We start from the raw sequence: 18147 nt of genomic DNA, 5'->3' as shown, positions 1-18147 counted from the left end.
TCGACGTGAATTCCGTCCTTATTGACCACGTGTCCAAGGAAGTGGACTTCTCGAAGCCAGAAGTCGCATTTCGAGAACTTGGCGTACAGTTGTTCATTGTGAAGGTGTTCGAGAATAAGACGCAGGTGCTGTTCATGCTCCTCTTGACTTTTCGAGTAGATCAGGATGTCGTCGATAAACACAATCACGAACTTGTCGAGGTAAGGCTTGCACACTCGGTTCATGAGATCCATGAACACTGTAGGCGCGTTAGTCATTCCAAAGGGCATGACGAGGAATTTGTAATGACCATAACGAGTTCTGAACGCAGTTTTGGAGATGTCTTCATCACGGACTCTCGGCTGATGATAGCCTGATCGCAGGTCAATCTTAGAGTAGTAACTCGATCCTTGCAACTGGTCGAATAAATCGTCGATGCGAGGGAGTGGGTAACGATTCTTGATGGTAACCTTGTTTAGCTCACGATAGTCGATGCACATTCGGAATGTGCCATCCTTCTTCTTAACAAAGAGCACTGGTGCTCCCCAGGGTGACGAACTAGGACGGATAAATCCTTTATCCAATAGTTCTTGTAGTTGCGTAGAGAGTTCCTTCAGTTCTGCGGGGCTAGTCGATAAGGCGCTCGAGCTATAGGTGCTGCTCCGGGTGTTAGCTCGATTTGGAATTCGACCTGACGATGAGGAGGGAGTCCAGGTAGTTCTTCAGGAAATACCTCGGGGTAGTCACGTACCACTGGAAAATCTTCAATCCTCTTTTCCTTTTCCTGTGTGTCGGTGACAAGTGCTAAGATGGTGGTGTGCCCTTTTCGTAAACACTTCTGGGCCTTTAAGAACGAGATGATGCATGTGACTTCTCCGCCTTTGTCACCTTGAACGATGAGGGGTCTGCCAGAACGACGGGGGATGCGAACCATTTTCTCTTGACAGAGGATTTCAGCGCGATGTTTGGATAACCAATCCATACCAATGACGACGTCGAAGCTTCCAAGATCGATAGGGAAAAGATCGATGCTAAAGGTCTGACCAGACAATACTAGTTTGCAGTTGCTGATAACATGTGAGGCCTCGATGTTTCTACCATTAGCTAACTCGACGATATGCTTAGAACTTAATAACGTAGGCTGGTGCTTAAGCTTCTTAGTAATACGTAGGGATACATAACTAGCATCGGCTCTAGAATCAAATAATATAGAAACATAACGATCATCGAGTAGGAACTTACCCGCCACGACGTTGGGGTCATTCCTTGCTTCTCCAGCTCCAATCACAAAAGCCCTTCCTCTTGCACCATTCCCAGCATTTTTGTTGTTTTGGTCGTTGTTTCCAGCCCCTTGGTTGTTTTTGCGATTCTGGTTCAGTTCAGGGCAATCCCTTCGCATGTGCCCCCTTGCTCCACACTTATAGCATACACGGTTGTTTCCTTGCTGCTGTTGTTGCTGATTCTGCCTAGCCAGAAACTGGCTCCTGCAGTCTTTGGCTTCATGCCCCATCTTGTTGCATCGCTGGCACTGACTTTTGCCACATGGCCCATTATGGTGTCTGTTACACTTGTTACACTTAGGGTAGTTCCCTCGATAGCCACCCTATTGCTGAGGGCCTTTGTTGTTTTCAGTTTTCCTTTGTTGAACTGGGGTCTGAGTGGGGTTAGCATCCTTGCTTTGATTTTCTTCCCACTTACGCTTGTTGTCACTAGAAGTTCCAGTAGTAGCACTGATCCTTTTAGGCAACTTGCCCTGTTCTACAGCTTGATCAGTGAGTTTGTGAGCAAGACGGACGACTGGTTGAAGGGTATCAAGGTTGGCTGAAGTCACATGGCTCCGGATTTCTGGGGCCAAACCCTTGATGTACAATTCGATCCTTCGATACATAGGTCGAAACGTGTTTGGGCAGAGAGCAGCATAGGCGTTGGACTGTTTGGTGTAGGTCTCGATCTCTGATCCAACCATCTTGAGCTCAAAGTACTCACTTTCGAGTTTGTGGATGTCATCCCTGTGACAGTACTCTTCTTTGATCATGTCCTTGAAATCTTCTTTGATAAGTAAGCGACTAAACTGTTTTTACAATACCGAATACTACTTAACCGTACGTTTCCGCAGTGCCCCGTTTGTCAATGTTCTATCATCATTGACGGTTTGCCAGAGTCTATTAGTTCACTCCCGTTCCCAGTAACAAGGGTCGGTGTGAGGCTGGTCAGACCTAAATAGCGCTATCAACTAATAACCCGTTCGCCTGGCCCCGGCGACTAATCGGTATTAAGTAGTAGGGACTAGAGTGATAGAGTTTCGTTTAGTGTTGCTTGTTGCATTCCGTATAAACAGTAATTAACTAAGAGTCCCATTTAAGGGGAGAAAAGTAGGTTTGTATCCCTTACGAGGGGGATAGCGTTGTTTAAGTTTCCGTTTCCCAAACCACCGGGAACACATGCTTTAATAGTTGTGAACTCACCTTGGGTTGCTCGGCAGTTTAGTTTACTTGGTTATGTATGCTCGTCACCACGTCCTAATATGGTTACCAGTATGGGTCAGGCTCGGATACAAGTAATCACGTATATCTTACACGTATCTAACACATAGCATGCATATCATATATTTATCCTTTAAGTTATTGGGCCTGCCCAAGTTCTTAAACAGTAACAGTTAACACATTGCCCACTTAAACAGTAACAAGCACGAGTAATTCATACACATCGGCCCAATAACAAAGATAAGCAACCCAGTCGAGACTAGGTGGTCTTGACTCGAGAACACGCGGTCTCGAGCCGCAACCAAACAGTCTCGAGTCATGGACTTCTGGTCTCGAGTAGTGCATGCATGAGTCGCAACCTCAGAGGTCTCGAGTCCGGTCTTGAGTCGAGATCATGTGGTCTCAAGTCGAGACCTTGCTGGTCTCGAGTCCCTAAAGTCTTGTTTTGAGTTGTTTGGGCAAGGTCTCGAGTCGCAATCATTGCGGTCTCGAGTTGTAACTCAATGGTCTCGAGTCGAGACCAAGGGTTTCGACTCCAACATCTGCTGTTTCTAGAATGTCTGCGACAGTGTACTATCCAACAGAATTCTGATTTCATGATCCTATGTACTATCCAATGATAATGCACAAACATGTTTCTTTGTCTAACAATTAACCAAAATGGATCAAACAACAAGTTTTTCAAATATTCAAGGCACCTTCAACTCATATCCATGTTGTTCATCATATATTCAAACTATTCATCATGCATAATTATTCAAAACTGACCCGAAACATGTTATCCTAGATCTATACTTGCAACTTTGAAAGCATTTTCAGCAAATATTTACCATCGCTAATTCATAAATCATGTTTGCATCATATAACACCCTAGTCATGTATCAAACCTTATTAACAACTTTAACACATCACTCTATTATCATACTTCTACCAAACCGTTCACATATCATCATGAAGGAACAATTTCATCACTTAAATCAAGCAAAACATAATACTCATATCATCATGCAAACACCTTCATCATAGATAAACAACAATTTTCATGTATTTTGTCAATAAAAACTAAAAGAGACACTAACCGGCTAGATACTCTAAGTGTGAGGGTATAAAGGGTCGATGAGTGAACTTCCGAATGATTCCAAGCTTGAGCCGAGAGTTCTAGTGTTGCCGGTTGGATCCGAGAGAGGAAGGTAATGGTTTTTTTTTGTTAGGGTTTTTGGATATTAGAGAGAGAGAGGATGAGGTATGAGAGAGTGTAGAGGAGAGTGTGTGAGGGTTTTAGGTTTATATAGTTGTCTCGGGTGGGTGTACCCTAAAGGTTTCCGAGTGGGCTAAGGAAGGTTGTGGCCCAACCGGCCCAACTGTTACTGTTTACTCGAGACCGAGTGGTCTCGAGTCGGGTCCTTGTGTTGTTGGGCTGGGTATGTAGGTTGGCAGTCCATAGTGTGCAAGTGAGGGGTCTCGACTCGAGACTATGCGATCTCGAGTTGGAACCATGGTCTCGGTTCACTAGTACATATATACATATATACATATTTATATTTATTACGTACACGTAGTCTAATACACGTATCACATAGTGTGTCACGATAATCCACTGAATTTTCATTTAATATAATATATAGACGCATAGTTAATATGCACAGGTTGCTCGGGAAAACCCAAAGTGTCACATTATCCCCAAGTTTTAGGAACTTTCGTCCCGAAAGTTAAGGCAGCCACTGTCAAGCTAGTGAGAATGGTTCAACGGGGTGTCACAATAAGGGTGTACCAGTGGTAAGAAATGAGCATATTTAGTTAACCTATCAACAATCACCCAAATAGACTCCCTACAATTGACCATAGGTAGACCAGAGATGAAATCCATAGTAATATCACTAAAGATGGACTTAGGAACAGGCAAGGGCTGCAATAATCCTGGTGAGGCAAGTGTTTCATACTTAGCCTTTAAACAAACATTACACTGCTTAATGAAAGCTCTCACCTCTTTAGAACATTTGGACCAAGTGAAATATTGTTTAATTCTGTTATAGGTAGGTAAAAATTCAGGATGCCCCCTATAGCAGAGTTGTGATATAATGCAATGATCTCTTGTCTCAGTTGTTGATTTTGCCCAATCACAATCCTGTTTTTCTTTAGCAACTTATGACCATCCCGACTATAATTTGTGACTGTTTTACCCTCCTTTATATTATCAATGATAGATTGTAACTCTTGATCATCAGCCTAAGAAGCCATAATTTTGTCCCATAATAAAGGTTGAATAGTGCTTAAACCCATTTGTAACAAACACATGCCTTGCTTTCTGGATAATGCATCTGCAGCTTTATTCTCACAACCTTTCTTATACTCAATCTCATAATTGTAGCCCATAAGCTTTGACAACCAAGTGTGTTGCAGAGGAGTAACAACTTTTTGTTCAACAAGTGCTTTAAACTTTTTTGGTCGGTTTTTATTATAAACTTGTTGATGATCAAGTAATGGTGCCAATTCTTGACTGCCATAAGAATTGAAAGAAGTTCTTTTTCATATACAGATAGACTTTGTTGCCTATCAGAAAGTGACTTACTCATATAGGCTAGAGGATGTCCCCTTTGCATTAACACTGCCCCAATCCCCTTAGAAGATGCATCAGTCTCAAGGGTAAAAGGGTCGTTAAAGTTTGGTAAGGCCAACACAGGGGAATGAACCAAAGTATCTTTTAAAATGTTAAAGGCCTGGGTTGCTTTTTCTGACCAAATAAAAGAATCTTTCTTCAAAAGATCAGTTAAAGGCTTAGCAATGACTCCAAAACCTTGAATGAATCTTCTGTAATACCCTTCCAGCCCCAGGAATCCCCCAAACTGTTTAATTGTTTCAGGAACAGACTACTCCTTAATAGCCGTAATCTTTGTAGGATCCGTAGACACCCCTTTCCCAGAAATAATGTGGCCTAAATACTCAACCTTAGCTCCATCAAAGGAACACTTAGATCTTTTAGCAACCAAGAAATGTTGTCTGAACAACCTAAAGACTCGTGTTAAATCTTCAATATGCTGACCCATGTTCGAACTAAAAACCAATATGTCATCAAAAGACACAAGAACACATTTCCTGATGAGATCTTTAAAGACTGAATTCATTAGAGCCTGAGAAGTTGCAGGAGCATTTGTAAGGCCAAAAGGCATGTAACACCTTGAAACTTTATGTCCAATAATGTATTGACACGTGTCATAAGCTTTGAACTTGTGAAAGAATCCTTTAAAGGGGCTAAAGTTGAAAAACAGGAAACTATGTGAATATAAGGGTCCGAAATGTCAACAATGGATAATTACATTTTAAAATAGCCCTACAAGATGTTTATACCTTTAAACGAATAAATCACGGATCATACGGAGCTAAATATGAAAGAAAGTGAGGAATTACAAACTGCAGGGGCCAAATGTGTCAACATGTTTAAAGTATACCTCTGAGTGATCTTTTGGCAAACCCGAAGCTTTGTAGTGATTAATTATACTCACTAGAAGGTGTGATAAAAATTTCACCAAGTTCCGTTACCATATGAGAAAGTTATGATGAAATTCGTATACGAGGGGTTAAAAGCGTCAACGTTGAATTTTAATACCTTATGGGTGATCTCAAAGTTAGTCAAGGACTTAACAAAGTTTGTATAAGTCTTAAAGTCCTTAGAAATCAAGTTAGGGGGGCTGAAATCAAACATGATTGCATAATTTCATGATTAGATGAAAAACCCTTTTCCTAAAATTCACCAAATCAAAGAATTCGACTTACCACTTTACTGAACAAGGTTAGATGTTTGCCAATTGGGGTTCATGCATCCGATTTTTATTGAGATTCCTACTGAATTTGATGAAGTTGGTGAAACTAGGGTTTCACCTTGTCCTCTGCCTCTGTTCGATCGCACAAAACCAGACACAACACTGGTTTCTTTTTTTTTATAAATTCCATTACACATTTACACATTAGCCCCCTTGTCTATCAAAGTGTGTTTAAGTTTGTTATTTCCCATACTAACTTGGCCTCTTATCTTTATTTAACTTAGATACACACATATATATAAATTTACTATCATTTCCTTACGGTACCGTTTTACAGTACCGTCTTCCGTTATCTAGCATCACAAAATAATATTATTTTATGACATACGAAGTTTGGGGTGTTACAGATAAAGTTTATCTCAAGTGTAAAAACATGCCTCTTTAATTAATCTTTAAAAATCTCAACTTTATTTTTGTACTTTCAATACTCCTATTGTAATCAGTGGTTTTGACCCATTTCAATCCCAAATTCGTAACATGTGTTTAAATACGAAATATAGAAGACGAAAATATCCTTTCAACAAAAAATGAATCACCTCAATCCGGTAAACAGATGATTTTATATGATTTTTGTAAAACAGTGCAGCAACAAAAATTTTAATACTAATTCTGCACTTTTTCTCTTTAAAATTTTGAATCAAATCCCTTTCATACTTCCATTTTCTTGGTATAAATCAAGTCAAACCTTCTACAGATATTAGATGCATAATTTACCCCCTGTCTTACTACAATACTTGATTCCAACAAGATTGTTATTCACAAATTGCACCTTTAATAAAACCAAGTATATTTTGAATGAAAATAGTCCAAAGTTTGTAAAATTCCTTATTGCGGCATTTCATCAAACACCTTTTGTGTATGTTTAAACTTTAGATCTCCTACAACACATTACTCAATGAAATCCACCTTTTTTATTTCAAAACATCTAACATAACCTATTTTTGTATTACCAATGTTCTAGATCAATTTCAACATTTGAAACATGAAAATGCATTATGGATTGAAAACCCCCAAACTGATAAAAAACCCTAGAATTCTTGAGTTAACAAAATTCAACTCAGATCATCAAGCTAATAATTTTCAGCTATTAACTAACAAAAGGTGTGTACTTGTATAACAATATAACGTTATATAAAACCCAATTTAGTTGAACATCAACATAACCCACATGTACTTTGTTCAAGAACAAAAAGAATAAAGAGAGGCCTTTGCTTACAAATGAAGGAAATGATGATGCTTATGATGTTGTTGAGAAATCAAATGGTACAGATCAAGCCTTCCATTTCAATTTCATGCTTCGTCATCCTTCACCTCCCCTCTTTCTTTTTTTTTTCATCGATACACATACATATTGTGTGTTTCTAGAACTTTATTTTTTTTACTCAAAAGACTTCACTCTTATTTGATCAAGTCAAAAACTGGTTTCTAAATGCCCATAATCAGCCCCTCCACTTTTGATCATATGTATGGTGTCTCCATAGTGGCATCTACAACCCAAGTTTATATTTTTTCCTAACATGTAAATATAATTAATCTAATTTATCTTAACCTAAATAAAAAACTAATTTAATAAGGAAAAACAAATAACCCAAATATAATTAAACTTTGGGATGTTACATAGATGCTTTGCATGATCTTCTTTACTCTTCGAGTAAATTAGAATATCATCTATAAATACAATTATGAATTTATCCAGATATGGCTTACATATCATGTTCATCAAGTCCATAAATGCGCTGGGGCATTGGTTAAACCAAATGTCATGACTGTAAATTTATAATGAACGTACCCTATTCTGAAAGTAGTGTTAGGAATGTCCTCTTCCTGTACTTTCAATTGATGATATCCTGAGCGTAAGTCGATCTTAGAAAAGAATCGAGCTCCTTGAAGTTGATTGAACAGGTTATCGATTCTCGGTAATGGGTACTGGTTTTTAATCGTAACCTTGTTCAATTCCCGGCAATCAATGCACATACGCATTGAACCGTCTTTCTTCTTGACAAACAATACCGGTGCTCCCCATGGCGATGAACTAGGTTGTATAAAACCTTTGTCAAGTAGTTCGTCCAACTGTTTCTTCAGTTCCTACATCTCTGTTGGTGCTAGTCGGTATGGTGCCTTGGCAATCGGTGCTGTACCTGGTATGAGGTGAATCCTAAATTCAACCTCTCGATCTGGCGGTAATCCAGGTAATTCTTCTAGAAAAATGTCTGAGAATTTAGATACTACAGGAATATCTTTTAATTCTTTTCCTTTAGTGTTAATGATTACCGAAATCATATACACTATTCCTCCTTTCCTAACATAGCTTGCAGTTTTTATAACAGAGATGAACTTTGTTGATCTGGTTGGCTTGTCTCCTTTAATTGTGATCTTTTCACCCTTGGGTGTACTTACTTGTACAGACTTTTGATCACATAAAATACTGGCATAATTGGCTACCAACCAATCCATTCCTAATACGACATCGAATCCGGCTAGATTCATTGGAAAAAGATTAGCAATAAACTTATGGTTTAAAATTTCTATTCTTGCTCCCTACAAGATTTCAGTTATCTTAATAGAATCTCCATTTGCTGTTTCCACCAAACAGTCTTTTTGAAGCTTAGTTAATAGTTGGTTGAGAAGTTGATAGAAAGAAGTATTGATAAAACTTTGGTTTGCACCAGAGTCAAATAATACTTTAGCAAAAACATCATTAACTAAAAACATACCAGTAATCACATCTGGAATCATTTTAGCTTCCTTGGCTGTCAGAACGAATGCTCTGGCATTCTTCTTGGGTCCTTCAGTTGCCTTAGCTTTGCTGGTTGTCGCTAGAGCTAGTTTCAGACAGTTCGGTTTAATATGACCAATTCTCCACAATTGTAGCATAGCCTATTTCTAGCTTTCCTCCTACAATCTTCTTCCTTATGTCCTGGGAATTTGCAATAGTTGTAGGACACATCACACTTTCCTGAGTGCTTCTTTTTACAAGACTTGCAGCAGGGTGCAGAGGAAGAACCTGTACATTTCCCACGGTTGGAAATACCGTAGCGAAATTCTTGGGTAAGCCTTTGAGCTAGGTTGTTTCTCTGGTTTTCCTCTTGTGTACATACCAATTCATCAGTCAGGGTGTTGGCTAGTTCTACTACTTCTTCTATGGTTTGGGGCCTAGCTGCCTTGACTATGTGTCTGATTTAACTTATTAATCCGCAGATGTAACGGGAGATTAACATTGGCTCAGGTGAGGCTAAGGTTGGTACTATCCTAGCATATTCAAAGAGTATGTTAGTGTACTCCCTACAGTCTATTCCAATCATTTTGTGATTTAGGAACTTATTAGCAATTTGTTCCTTTTCATGAGGAGGACATAATTTTCTTTCAACTATATACTTAAAGTTGGTCCATTCCATATTATAAACTCTGTCACTTCCTATAGATTGGAGAATGGTATTCCACCACTCTAAGACTGCATTCTTAAAAAGATTAGAAGCAAACATAATTCTATCTTCATCTGTACATTTACTTATGTTTATGATTGCTTCTGTCTTTTCTATACAGCGCAAGGCTGAAATGACTCCTTCATTGCCTGAGAATTCTATTGGTTTGCAGGCCAAGGTGAGATGGTTCTTCTTCTTTTTGGAATAGGAGCATGGATCAAGGGTCTGTGATTTTCGTTCACGCTGTGACTTGGTTCAGTAATTTGACATTTACTTCCAATTGCAGAGTTATTATTTTCTGCTTCTTTAATAGTCTTGATAATATATGGCATAGCATCTATGATTCCTTGTGCTACGAGATGTTCAATGGCACTTTTATTCACTTGGTTCTCGTTATTATCGTTATTTTGGTTTTCCTGATTTACTTCGTTCGACATCTGAGTTGTAAACATTTATCAGCTATTAATATCACAAAATAAAATTTAATACAAACAATCACACAAGCTGATTGATCAAAAACGTCGAACATTGTGACTTTACTCTTTATATATGTGTGTGTGTGTGTGTGTATGCATTGATTACATATTACAACTGAAAATTAAACACACTAGTAGTTATGCATCGATATCTATTTTGGTCTATCTACTTTAGTTGGTTATATTTTTATTATTGTTATTTATTTATTTTTTATTTTTTTTTCAAAATACAAGATTACACACACACACACACACACACATATATATATATATATATATATATATGTTCTAGGTGTCGTTCATCCAATAATGCGTCTCACGCTCGTCATACTTCCAGAAGAGTTTCTTTCCTATCTAACGGATTCTATTTCCTTCTTCCACTAGATTTTTGCCATACTGCGAAGTTCCTGCACAAATTTGTGGGTCATTGGTGGGGCTGGCACTGGTTCTTCATGAGAATATAATTCCTGGTATGACCTATGGTCATCCCACCACGGATCATACTCTAAAGGGATTGGTGTTGCGATCCTAGGGATCTCATTAGGGTCGAATGTTGGGATTGGGAATTGGTCTTCCTGGTTGGGATCTAACTCCATTTGTTGGTCTGGGAATAAGGGTAACAATTGTGGTTCAGCTATTTGGTTCAGATAAGGGTCCGCTGCGTTAGTTGCTAACGTATGAAAATCTGCTAACTGTCTATCAAGTTCCTCTTCCCATAATGGTCTATTAACTGCTTCTTGGGTTTGTGCATTCACTTCCCTATTTGCTTTCGCTAATGCTCTCTGTTGTTGTAATTTCTTCATTATTTTCCTCCTCTCATGCGCTCCTCAACTAAACCGTCCTCTCTTTTTAGGAGGGAATGGTTCTTCAGACTGTGCCTTAAAAATAAAGATTCCTTCCTCAGTATCAGCAGAGTACCATGAGGGGGTTGGCTGAGATGAGGTTCCTTCATCTTTTGGGGAACTAGCTAATTGACGATAAGCGTCAGATGTACCTTGCTCACTCATACTGTAAACTAACAAATTTTCAAATAACCTAAATAAAATAATAATATACATATTTACACATAATCACATAAGTTATTTCCAAACACAATTGATTAAAATTTAGGTATTAACAGAACACCTCAGTGGCTTAAACCCGTGGCTGTAGCTCTGATACCACCCTCTGTCGCAACTCCCGACCCTACCCCGGGAGCGGGCGCCGCGAGACCAGATCAAGTGGTATCGGTGTTTATTAATTTGGCAGCGGAATTTAAACATCAGGACTTTAGTTAGGAAATAGTATCAGAGTTTCAAACACCAACTTTTATAATAAATAAATGGGATAAAACCCAAGTTTAATTTACAATACATTTATAGGGATAAACCCTAATTATTGAAAACAAAATATCCTTTTTATTTAGCTAACTTTTATAGCCACTTCTTTAAGCCTTCAGTGCTCTCTAGTGCTCTCCAGCTGGTTTCTATTAGCTGCACATTAAGTTACCTAAAACGTGTTTTAAAAAGATTTTATCAGCAAGAAATACTGGGGAGTGCATACCAGTTTAATCAAAACAAGTTTTATAATTTTACAGTATTGAGAGCGATTACAAAGTTTATATCTACCCAATTACTCATTCAGTACTTGTCACTCGATGAATCTGTGACTATGGCCATATCACATATTGGATACCCGTTCCTAATTGTGAAGGTTATTAAGTACTGTATACAAACCCCATAATACTGACAACAATTGTATAATACAAAGACTCAATCACTGTAATTATATCTCATAAATATTTTTGGTTTTGTAAAACTTTTTTTTTGAAATAATGGTATCACAAAATATGACAAAAGGAGAATGACTCACAAAAAGGGTTTACAAAAAGAGAATGTACTCACCTTGTAGACTTAAGTAAATATATAGCTTCTTGATGATTCTCCTGGTTATTATCTATTAAAAATTAGACAATGCACACATGTTAGTAAGATAACCCAAAAGAACTCCAACGAACTGAGTCAGGAAGAGCCTTGACATGCGTTACGAAGCCCTAGATCAATTGGGTAGGGTAACAAATACGTGATCAGGGGTTATAATACTTACAACGAGGCAGAGCTTCGCTTTTTAGGGGTATTATTCCCGAGTATAATAGCACTATAGCTTTGAGAGAGAGAATTCTGAACGTGAAACAAATGAGGTCGTCGACCTCAATTTATAGGCTGATCAGAGGTGGCTCGCGCCCTGCGACCAACCTGGGCCAGTCCTTCGCGGCCCGCGGGGACCCTAAGCTAAGGCCTAGGCTTGGGGAATCAGCTCCGTAGCTTCAACACGCAGATGGACACGTGGCGGGCTGAGGGCTCGCCTGGTGTTACTCGGTCGCGCCCTGCGAAGCCCAGTATAATTTGTTTTATTTGATTTTTGTAAATGTTAATGTTATTTTGGGCCATTTCTCACATACGGGGTATCTATCAGGACGTTTAGGGTGTTTTAGGAGGGTTGTTATACCGAACTTTAATTAATCCGAATTCTTTTTAAGAATTCCAAACCTTTCAATCATGACTCGCAAACCTAGTCCGATTATTTATAGTTCGCGTTCACACTTTTGATTTTCATTTATATATCATCACAACCTCAAATGTGATGGATCGTTGATGTGCTGAATGCGGTATATAAAAACTAACCTAATTTAGACACCCCAGCTTTGAATTTATAAACTAAGACTCTCTAAATGCTAGACCACTGACAGGCAAGTGTACCTATCGTACGTAGTAAAGCCTAATGAAGTCCGAGTATCGAACCCACGAGACACTAGCGATGCTAAACTAGACTCTGACTCAACTAATTACTTAATTGGTTTAATTTGTGTTTTGGGGATTTTAACTAATTAAACTAAAGAAATTAACTAAGACGAACTAGACTACCTAGACGCACGCTGAAGGCTACTAAGGTGAAATTAAGAATTAGAAGGTACTACCCAGGTTTGGAATCCTATATGTGACTCTCGGTTTTCTATCGGCAACGGTAACTATGACGGAACCAAGTTATAATAATACGACACTTTAAGACTAAAGATAAGTTGAATCTTCTCCCGGTCTCATCAACTTCTCCTGAGGTCCTAAAGGTCAAATAAAGCTCACTGGTATGGGTTGGATCACCTCCCGGTCTCACCAACAATACTAAAGTACGCAAAGACTAGATCTCCTCTCGGTCTCACTAATCACAATACACCCTAGAGTGCACGGGGTAACCTAAAAACACTTGACAAGACTTAGGAAAACAAATAATACTAGGCCACTTAGACAAATCTCCTCTCGGTCTCACTGCACCCAAATATCTAGCACCAAAGACAATCCTGACTATTTATCTCCTTCCGGTCTCAAGAATAGGTAGAACACTAAACTTCTCTATATCACCAAACAAAGTTCCTATGGGATACGTGCACCATAAACCATAAACTAGTTACGAACACAAAGTAGGTAACCTAACATGCATCTATACATGAAAGACATTCACAAAGATACACGAGGAACGGTTATTAGATAATAAACTAGAATAAAGTATGCACACACATCTAGTCAGAAATATTTAGGTCTCTTACTTTAATATCCATCACAAAATTACCAAAATCGACAAATTACCGATTATCAATAAATATTCATCACAAACCTGGGTATATAAGCTAATTAGCCAAGAATCATAGTTAAGAACAGTAATAAATAAGTCTGAAATAACAAATAATTCATGTTCATACGTTGAAAAACACAAAGTAATTAAAACTGAACACTAACTATTTGTGAACCCGACCCGATTCTTGATCATGGCTTGAACCCTCGAACCAATCACCTTCTTCTCTATATGTCGAAGCCGTCAAAAGAATTATAATTCTTTTTTTTTTTTTTTTTTTTTTTTTTTGATCGAATTCCTCAATATGTATATATTCAAGGTGAATTCCCCTTATGTTTATAAATTGCATCTGATGTCTCTTGCGTCCCCACCAAGGCTGATGTGTGTTGACAACCTCTAGTTTCCTTTGTAGGTTTTATTTTATTTTATTTTTTTTTCTTTTTCTGCCGATTGCTGTCCTCAAACAAAAAGAATATATATATTTGTTGCTGCGGAATGTAATGTGTTAACATGGAGCTGGCCAAATGCATTAGGCGGCCCAATTCAAAGAGCATGTGCAGCGATGACTTTTTTTCACTAATTTGATATCAATTTGATTCATAATTTCATCGTGTCTTCACATATGTCAAGTACCTTCCTTTGTTGACTTTAAAACATGGATTAATTGTAAGTCCTTGATCTTTTCAATTTATTTTACAGCCTGCAATAATTTCAAAGGAAAATGGAAACAAATAGTTAATGATCATTTAAGCCAATTCAATGTAGCCTTCAATTTGAAACAGTGAACCGACGATGTCATTGAAGGAGATAGAAGAATCATTGAAACGACATTCAAAGGGTGGCAAATTTGGAAGAAGGGGTGAAAAATTAGCAAAATAAGCTATGGTTGGGGCTGGGTGTCTTAAAAAAGTGTTGGGAAATTACATTTAGGTATATGGGAAATGTTTTATATATATAATAATAACTAGGTTATTCTCCGGGTAGATACCCGGATAGGAAAATTAAAATTACAATCAAAAGCAACAATAATATACGGGTTCAATAGTCATCAACACACCCTTAAATCTTTTTATGAATATGTGTGTTGAGAAATGATATGTTTTTTTTTATTTTTTGAAAAAAAAAATACATTTAAACATGAACCTTGAAATAAAAGAAACGTTCCGTTACTTATGTAGATATTAAATTACATTAAACTGAAAAATGTAGCTCCCAATCATGAATTTCTCAACTGATTCGTGTACATATAAAAATTATTCTAAGGTTCTTAATACACGATATTTTTCTAAGCAAAATAAAGATACCTTGGATTCGTGTACAACCAAGAAAAACAATGAGAAATTTTGTTTTTTTAGTTTTGGTAATGATAAGCAAAAAATAACAGTAACACAATCAGCTACCTCTAGGTGTTTGTCCAACGTAATGACGTATGTTGTCGTATAGGCCATCACTTGGCAATTGTGATTTGTGGTCAACAAATTGTTAACTTGTTACAATTTTGGGTTTGCAAAAGCCTTTTAATCAATGTATCACATATTTGAGTGCCCCCAATTGTACTTAGGCTTTTGCAAACCCAAATTGTTAACTTGTTACAATTTTTGAATGACTGCAAGCTATACTTTGTTTGAACCATGTGTTCACATATTTGAAAGATAAAAATAAGTTATCTTATATAAAAGTGCATTCGGCAATAAAAGAGACTGTAAGTTTCAGTTATATCAAATTACTTAAAATAAGAAGATTTAAAAAAATTAATACATTGTTTAGTGAAAAAAAATATTAAATCGCTCTAAAAATAGCCTCCCATGTTCTTCATTTTCATCTCGTGCAAGCCCTAGAAATTCATACACTACATGATCTTCCATAACAAAAAGTTCCCATCGGAATCGCGCCTCCCATGACGCCAATCATTGGGAAATCCTAGTTTAAAAAATGATTTAGTATGCATTAAAAACACTTTGGGTTACTTTTGACTCGCTCAACTCTTTTTATAATTTTTTTATTTGTCGTGTTTGAATAGTTTGAGATTAAAATGAACCAAAGTAACTCATAGAAAAGTAAATGGGTCAAAACTACCACCAAACCTTATAGGACTGGTTGGTCAAACTTGAATTGACCCGTTTATAAGCTCTGGATTATGATGTTGCGAAATTGTATAGGGGTGTCCCGTGTCTTCGATCGTGTTTGCAAATTGATTATCGTGTTTCAAATTTTTGAACTTGCCAATGAATGATTAGGTTCGAACAATGTTTATATCGATAACAAAAGTCAAACACAAGGTTGACTTTCCGCACGTATATATAAGTTGGTGTTTACCTGGTCCTGGAATGGAAATGCTTTCTTTTTACCGTAATGGAACTCCTTAGGATTATAGTGAATGATCTCGGGCTCAGGGAATCCACCAGCTTGCAAGATTAAATCGTAAAATATCTTGTTATAAATTTTTCGATTAAAGCTTCAAAAATTATAAAGAAATTTACCTTAGCGCAAGCTCTTGCTAATAATTATTAGTTTTACACTTTTACTAACATTTACGTGACCGAGTTGGGTTACTTGCAAACCTGATTTGGGAATGGGGATGGGTCGGCCCGCTTTCAACCTATGGAAAATCCACTCTTCGACAGGGTTATAGTTCAACGGGCCGTAGATATAAACGGGTTTTATAGAAGTGTAGTTGACACCTTTTGACTCTAGTAAGATCTCGGTCTCGAGATTCCCCTTGTGTCGGCTTTTAGGGTCAACCTCATCAATCTGTAGCATTTCAATTACATCAACTTGGTTATATGGAATAAGATGAGTAAAAGGTTGTTTAAAAAATGTTGAAAAACGGACCTCACGATGTGGTAAAATATCGGATTCAAGGTAAACACCGGCTCTTAAAGCAGTATATGTACCTGTAATTTAGTAAAATATTCAAAAAAAAATATATCCCTAAATAAGAACAAAACAACCTTAACAGCATATCACCCCCCTCAAAAATCTAACAGCTTTAACTTTCATATACCGGTTCGTACCGATACCGACCTTACAAAAATCTAATCCGAATCGAGGAAATAAGAAGAAAAAAATGAAAGAATCGATATCAATCATATACTTAAAAAAAAACCTTGACGTTATATCATAAGAAGGAACCTCACTTATTGTATAAAGATTGGCTTATAGTGGAGATGAGTTTATAAGATAACGTATTAAATATATATAAAATCAAGAGCATGGTAAGTACTTACAGAGCAAAGAGAAATTTTGAGACTTGTTGGTGATGCTTTCTTTAAGGCCTGGATAGTCCATGAGATCCAGTCATCCATGTTTTTATCACCCTCCTCCTGGCAAAAGTGAAACGCTTTTATTTTAAATGGCGAGTAAATATATTTAGATTTAAAGTAAATAATACCATATAATACTATCCACTCATTCCTTAAAGATTGGAAAATAAGAAATTTCCAAAAGCTGTGATTTTCAAAGGAAATCTAGAATAACAGATTTTTACCGAAGTACAAAACCTATTTTCATGCAAAAAAATGCAGGATATGAGTACATTTTTTGTTCACAGAACTTACAAGTGCAGAGATAATCTCCTCAACAGTTCTCTGAGAGAAACAACTATTAATGGTTTTTAACCTACAGCATACGGTAGCAAACTTAATTGTAAGCACCTGCTACATATTGGTGGGGTCCCGTGAGTTTTCTTGATGGATTCTCACAGTTACCAAAAAAACTGAAGTCATGAATGGCAGCCACAAAAAAAAAAAAAAAAAAAACATACCGGAAATAGTGGCTCTTTTCTTTTAACGTAGGATTTTTGTTTGAGAAGTCATGCAGTATAATATTGTTGATAATTTTTGGATCACCTGTAGTTGCTTTGCATAATGCATCTTCTAATGAGGATAATTTCTGTTCACAGATAGAATACATACATGTCAATCAAGCATAAATAGCATATTTAAGCTCAAGAGCTGAATAAAATGACTATTGAGAGCAATAAAACAATTTTGGGATGAATGGAGAAATAAATCTAGAAAATCAAAATAGAATGAACCTCTAACGGGATGAAGTGGGTTGCAAGACCACATGCAAGCATTTTAGCACCATCCAATCTTGCACCCGTGAGACCCACATATTCTCCTGCCACAATATGAACTATCATATCTGTTGGGATTGAACCCTACCAAAGGAACAGATAATAAAAGCCAAAACTGGATCACAACAGTAGATTCAAAATAAGCAGATGTCTGTTTACAAGTCTCTCCCCTTGAAAGTGGTTTCAACATCTGCTGACCTCCTATCTGCTGATCATGCAATCTGCTGACCTATAACTGCTGACCAAGACAAAGTCTGATAGAAGAACTAAAGCTCTGCTGCTCAA

At 37.4% G+C, this 18147-nt stretch overlaps 1 protein-coding gene across 2 annotated transcripts; it reads right to left on the bottom strand.

The window, feature by feature from the left end:
- Positions 1-14950: 14950 nt before the first annotated feature.
- LOC118483837 (chloroplast stem-loop binding protein of 41 kDa b, chloroplastic-like) lies at positions 14951-17411 on the bottom strand. 2 transcript variants are annotated; one of them, XM_035979464.1, is made up of 6 exons: positions 17342-17411; positions 17012-17107; positions 16617-16678; positions 16346-16535; positions 16101-16189; positions 14951-15704 (listed from the first exon to the last, which is right to left on the bottom strand). In XM_035979464.1, the coding sequence occupies exons 2-6, from the start codon at positions 17070-17072 to the stop codon at positions 15627-15629; spliced, it is 480 nt and encodes a 159-aa protein (XP_035835357.1). In that variant the 5' UTR covers positions 17073-17107; positions 17342-17411; the 3' UTR covers positions 14951-15626. The 2 variants fall into 2 exon arrangements, 1 of the variants encoding a protein (XP_035835357.1); XR_004871876.1 differs by having other exon boundaries at positions 15639-15704; positions 15869-16189.
- Between the last annotated feature and the right edge of the window lie 736 nt (positions 17412-18147).

This window comes from Helianthus annuus, chromosome 11 (genome assembly GCF_002127325.2).
Source record: "Helianthus annuus cultivar XRQ/B chromosome 11, HanXRQr2.0-SUNRISE, whole genome shotgun sequence".
NCBI classification, from domain to species: domain Eukaryota; kingdom Viridiplantae; phylum Streptophyta; class Magnoliopsida; order Asterales; family Asteraceae; genus Helianthus; species Helianthus annuus.
The sequence above is the reverse complement of the archived record's forward strand: the minus strand, read 5'-3'. Positions and strand labels throughout refer to the sequence as shown.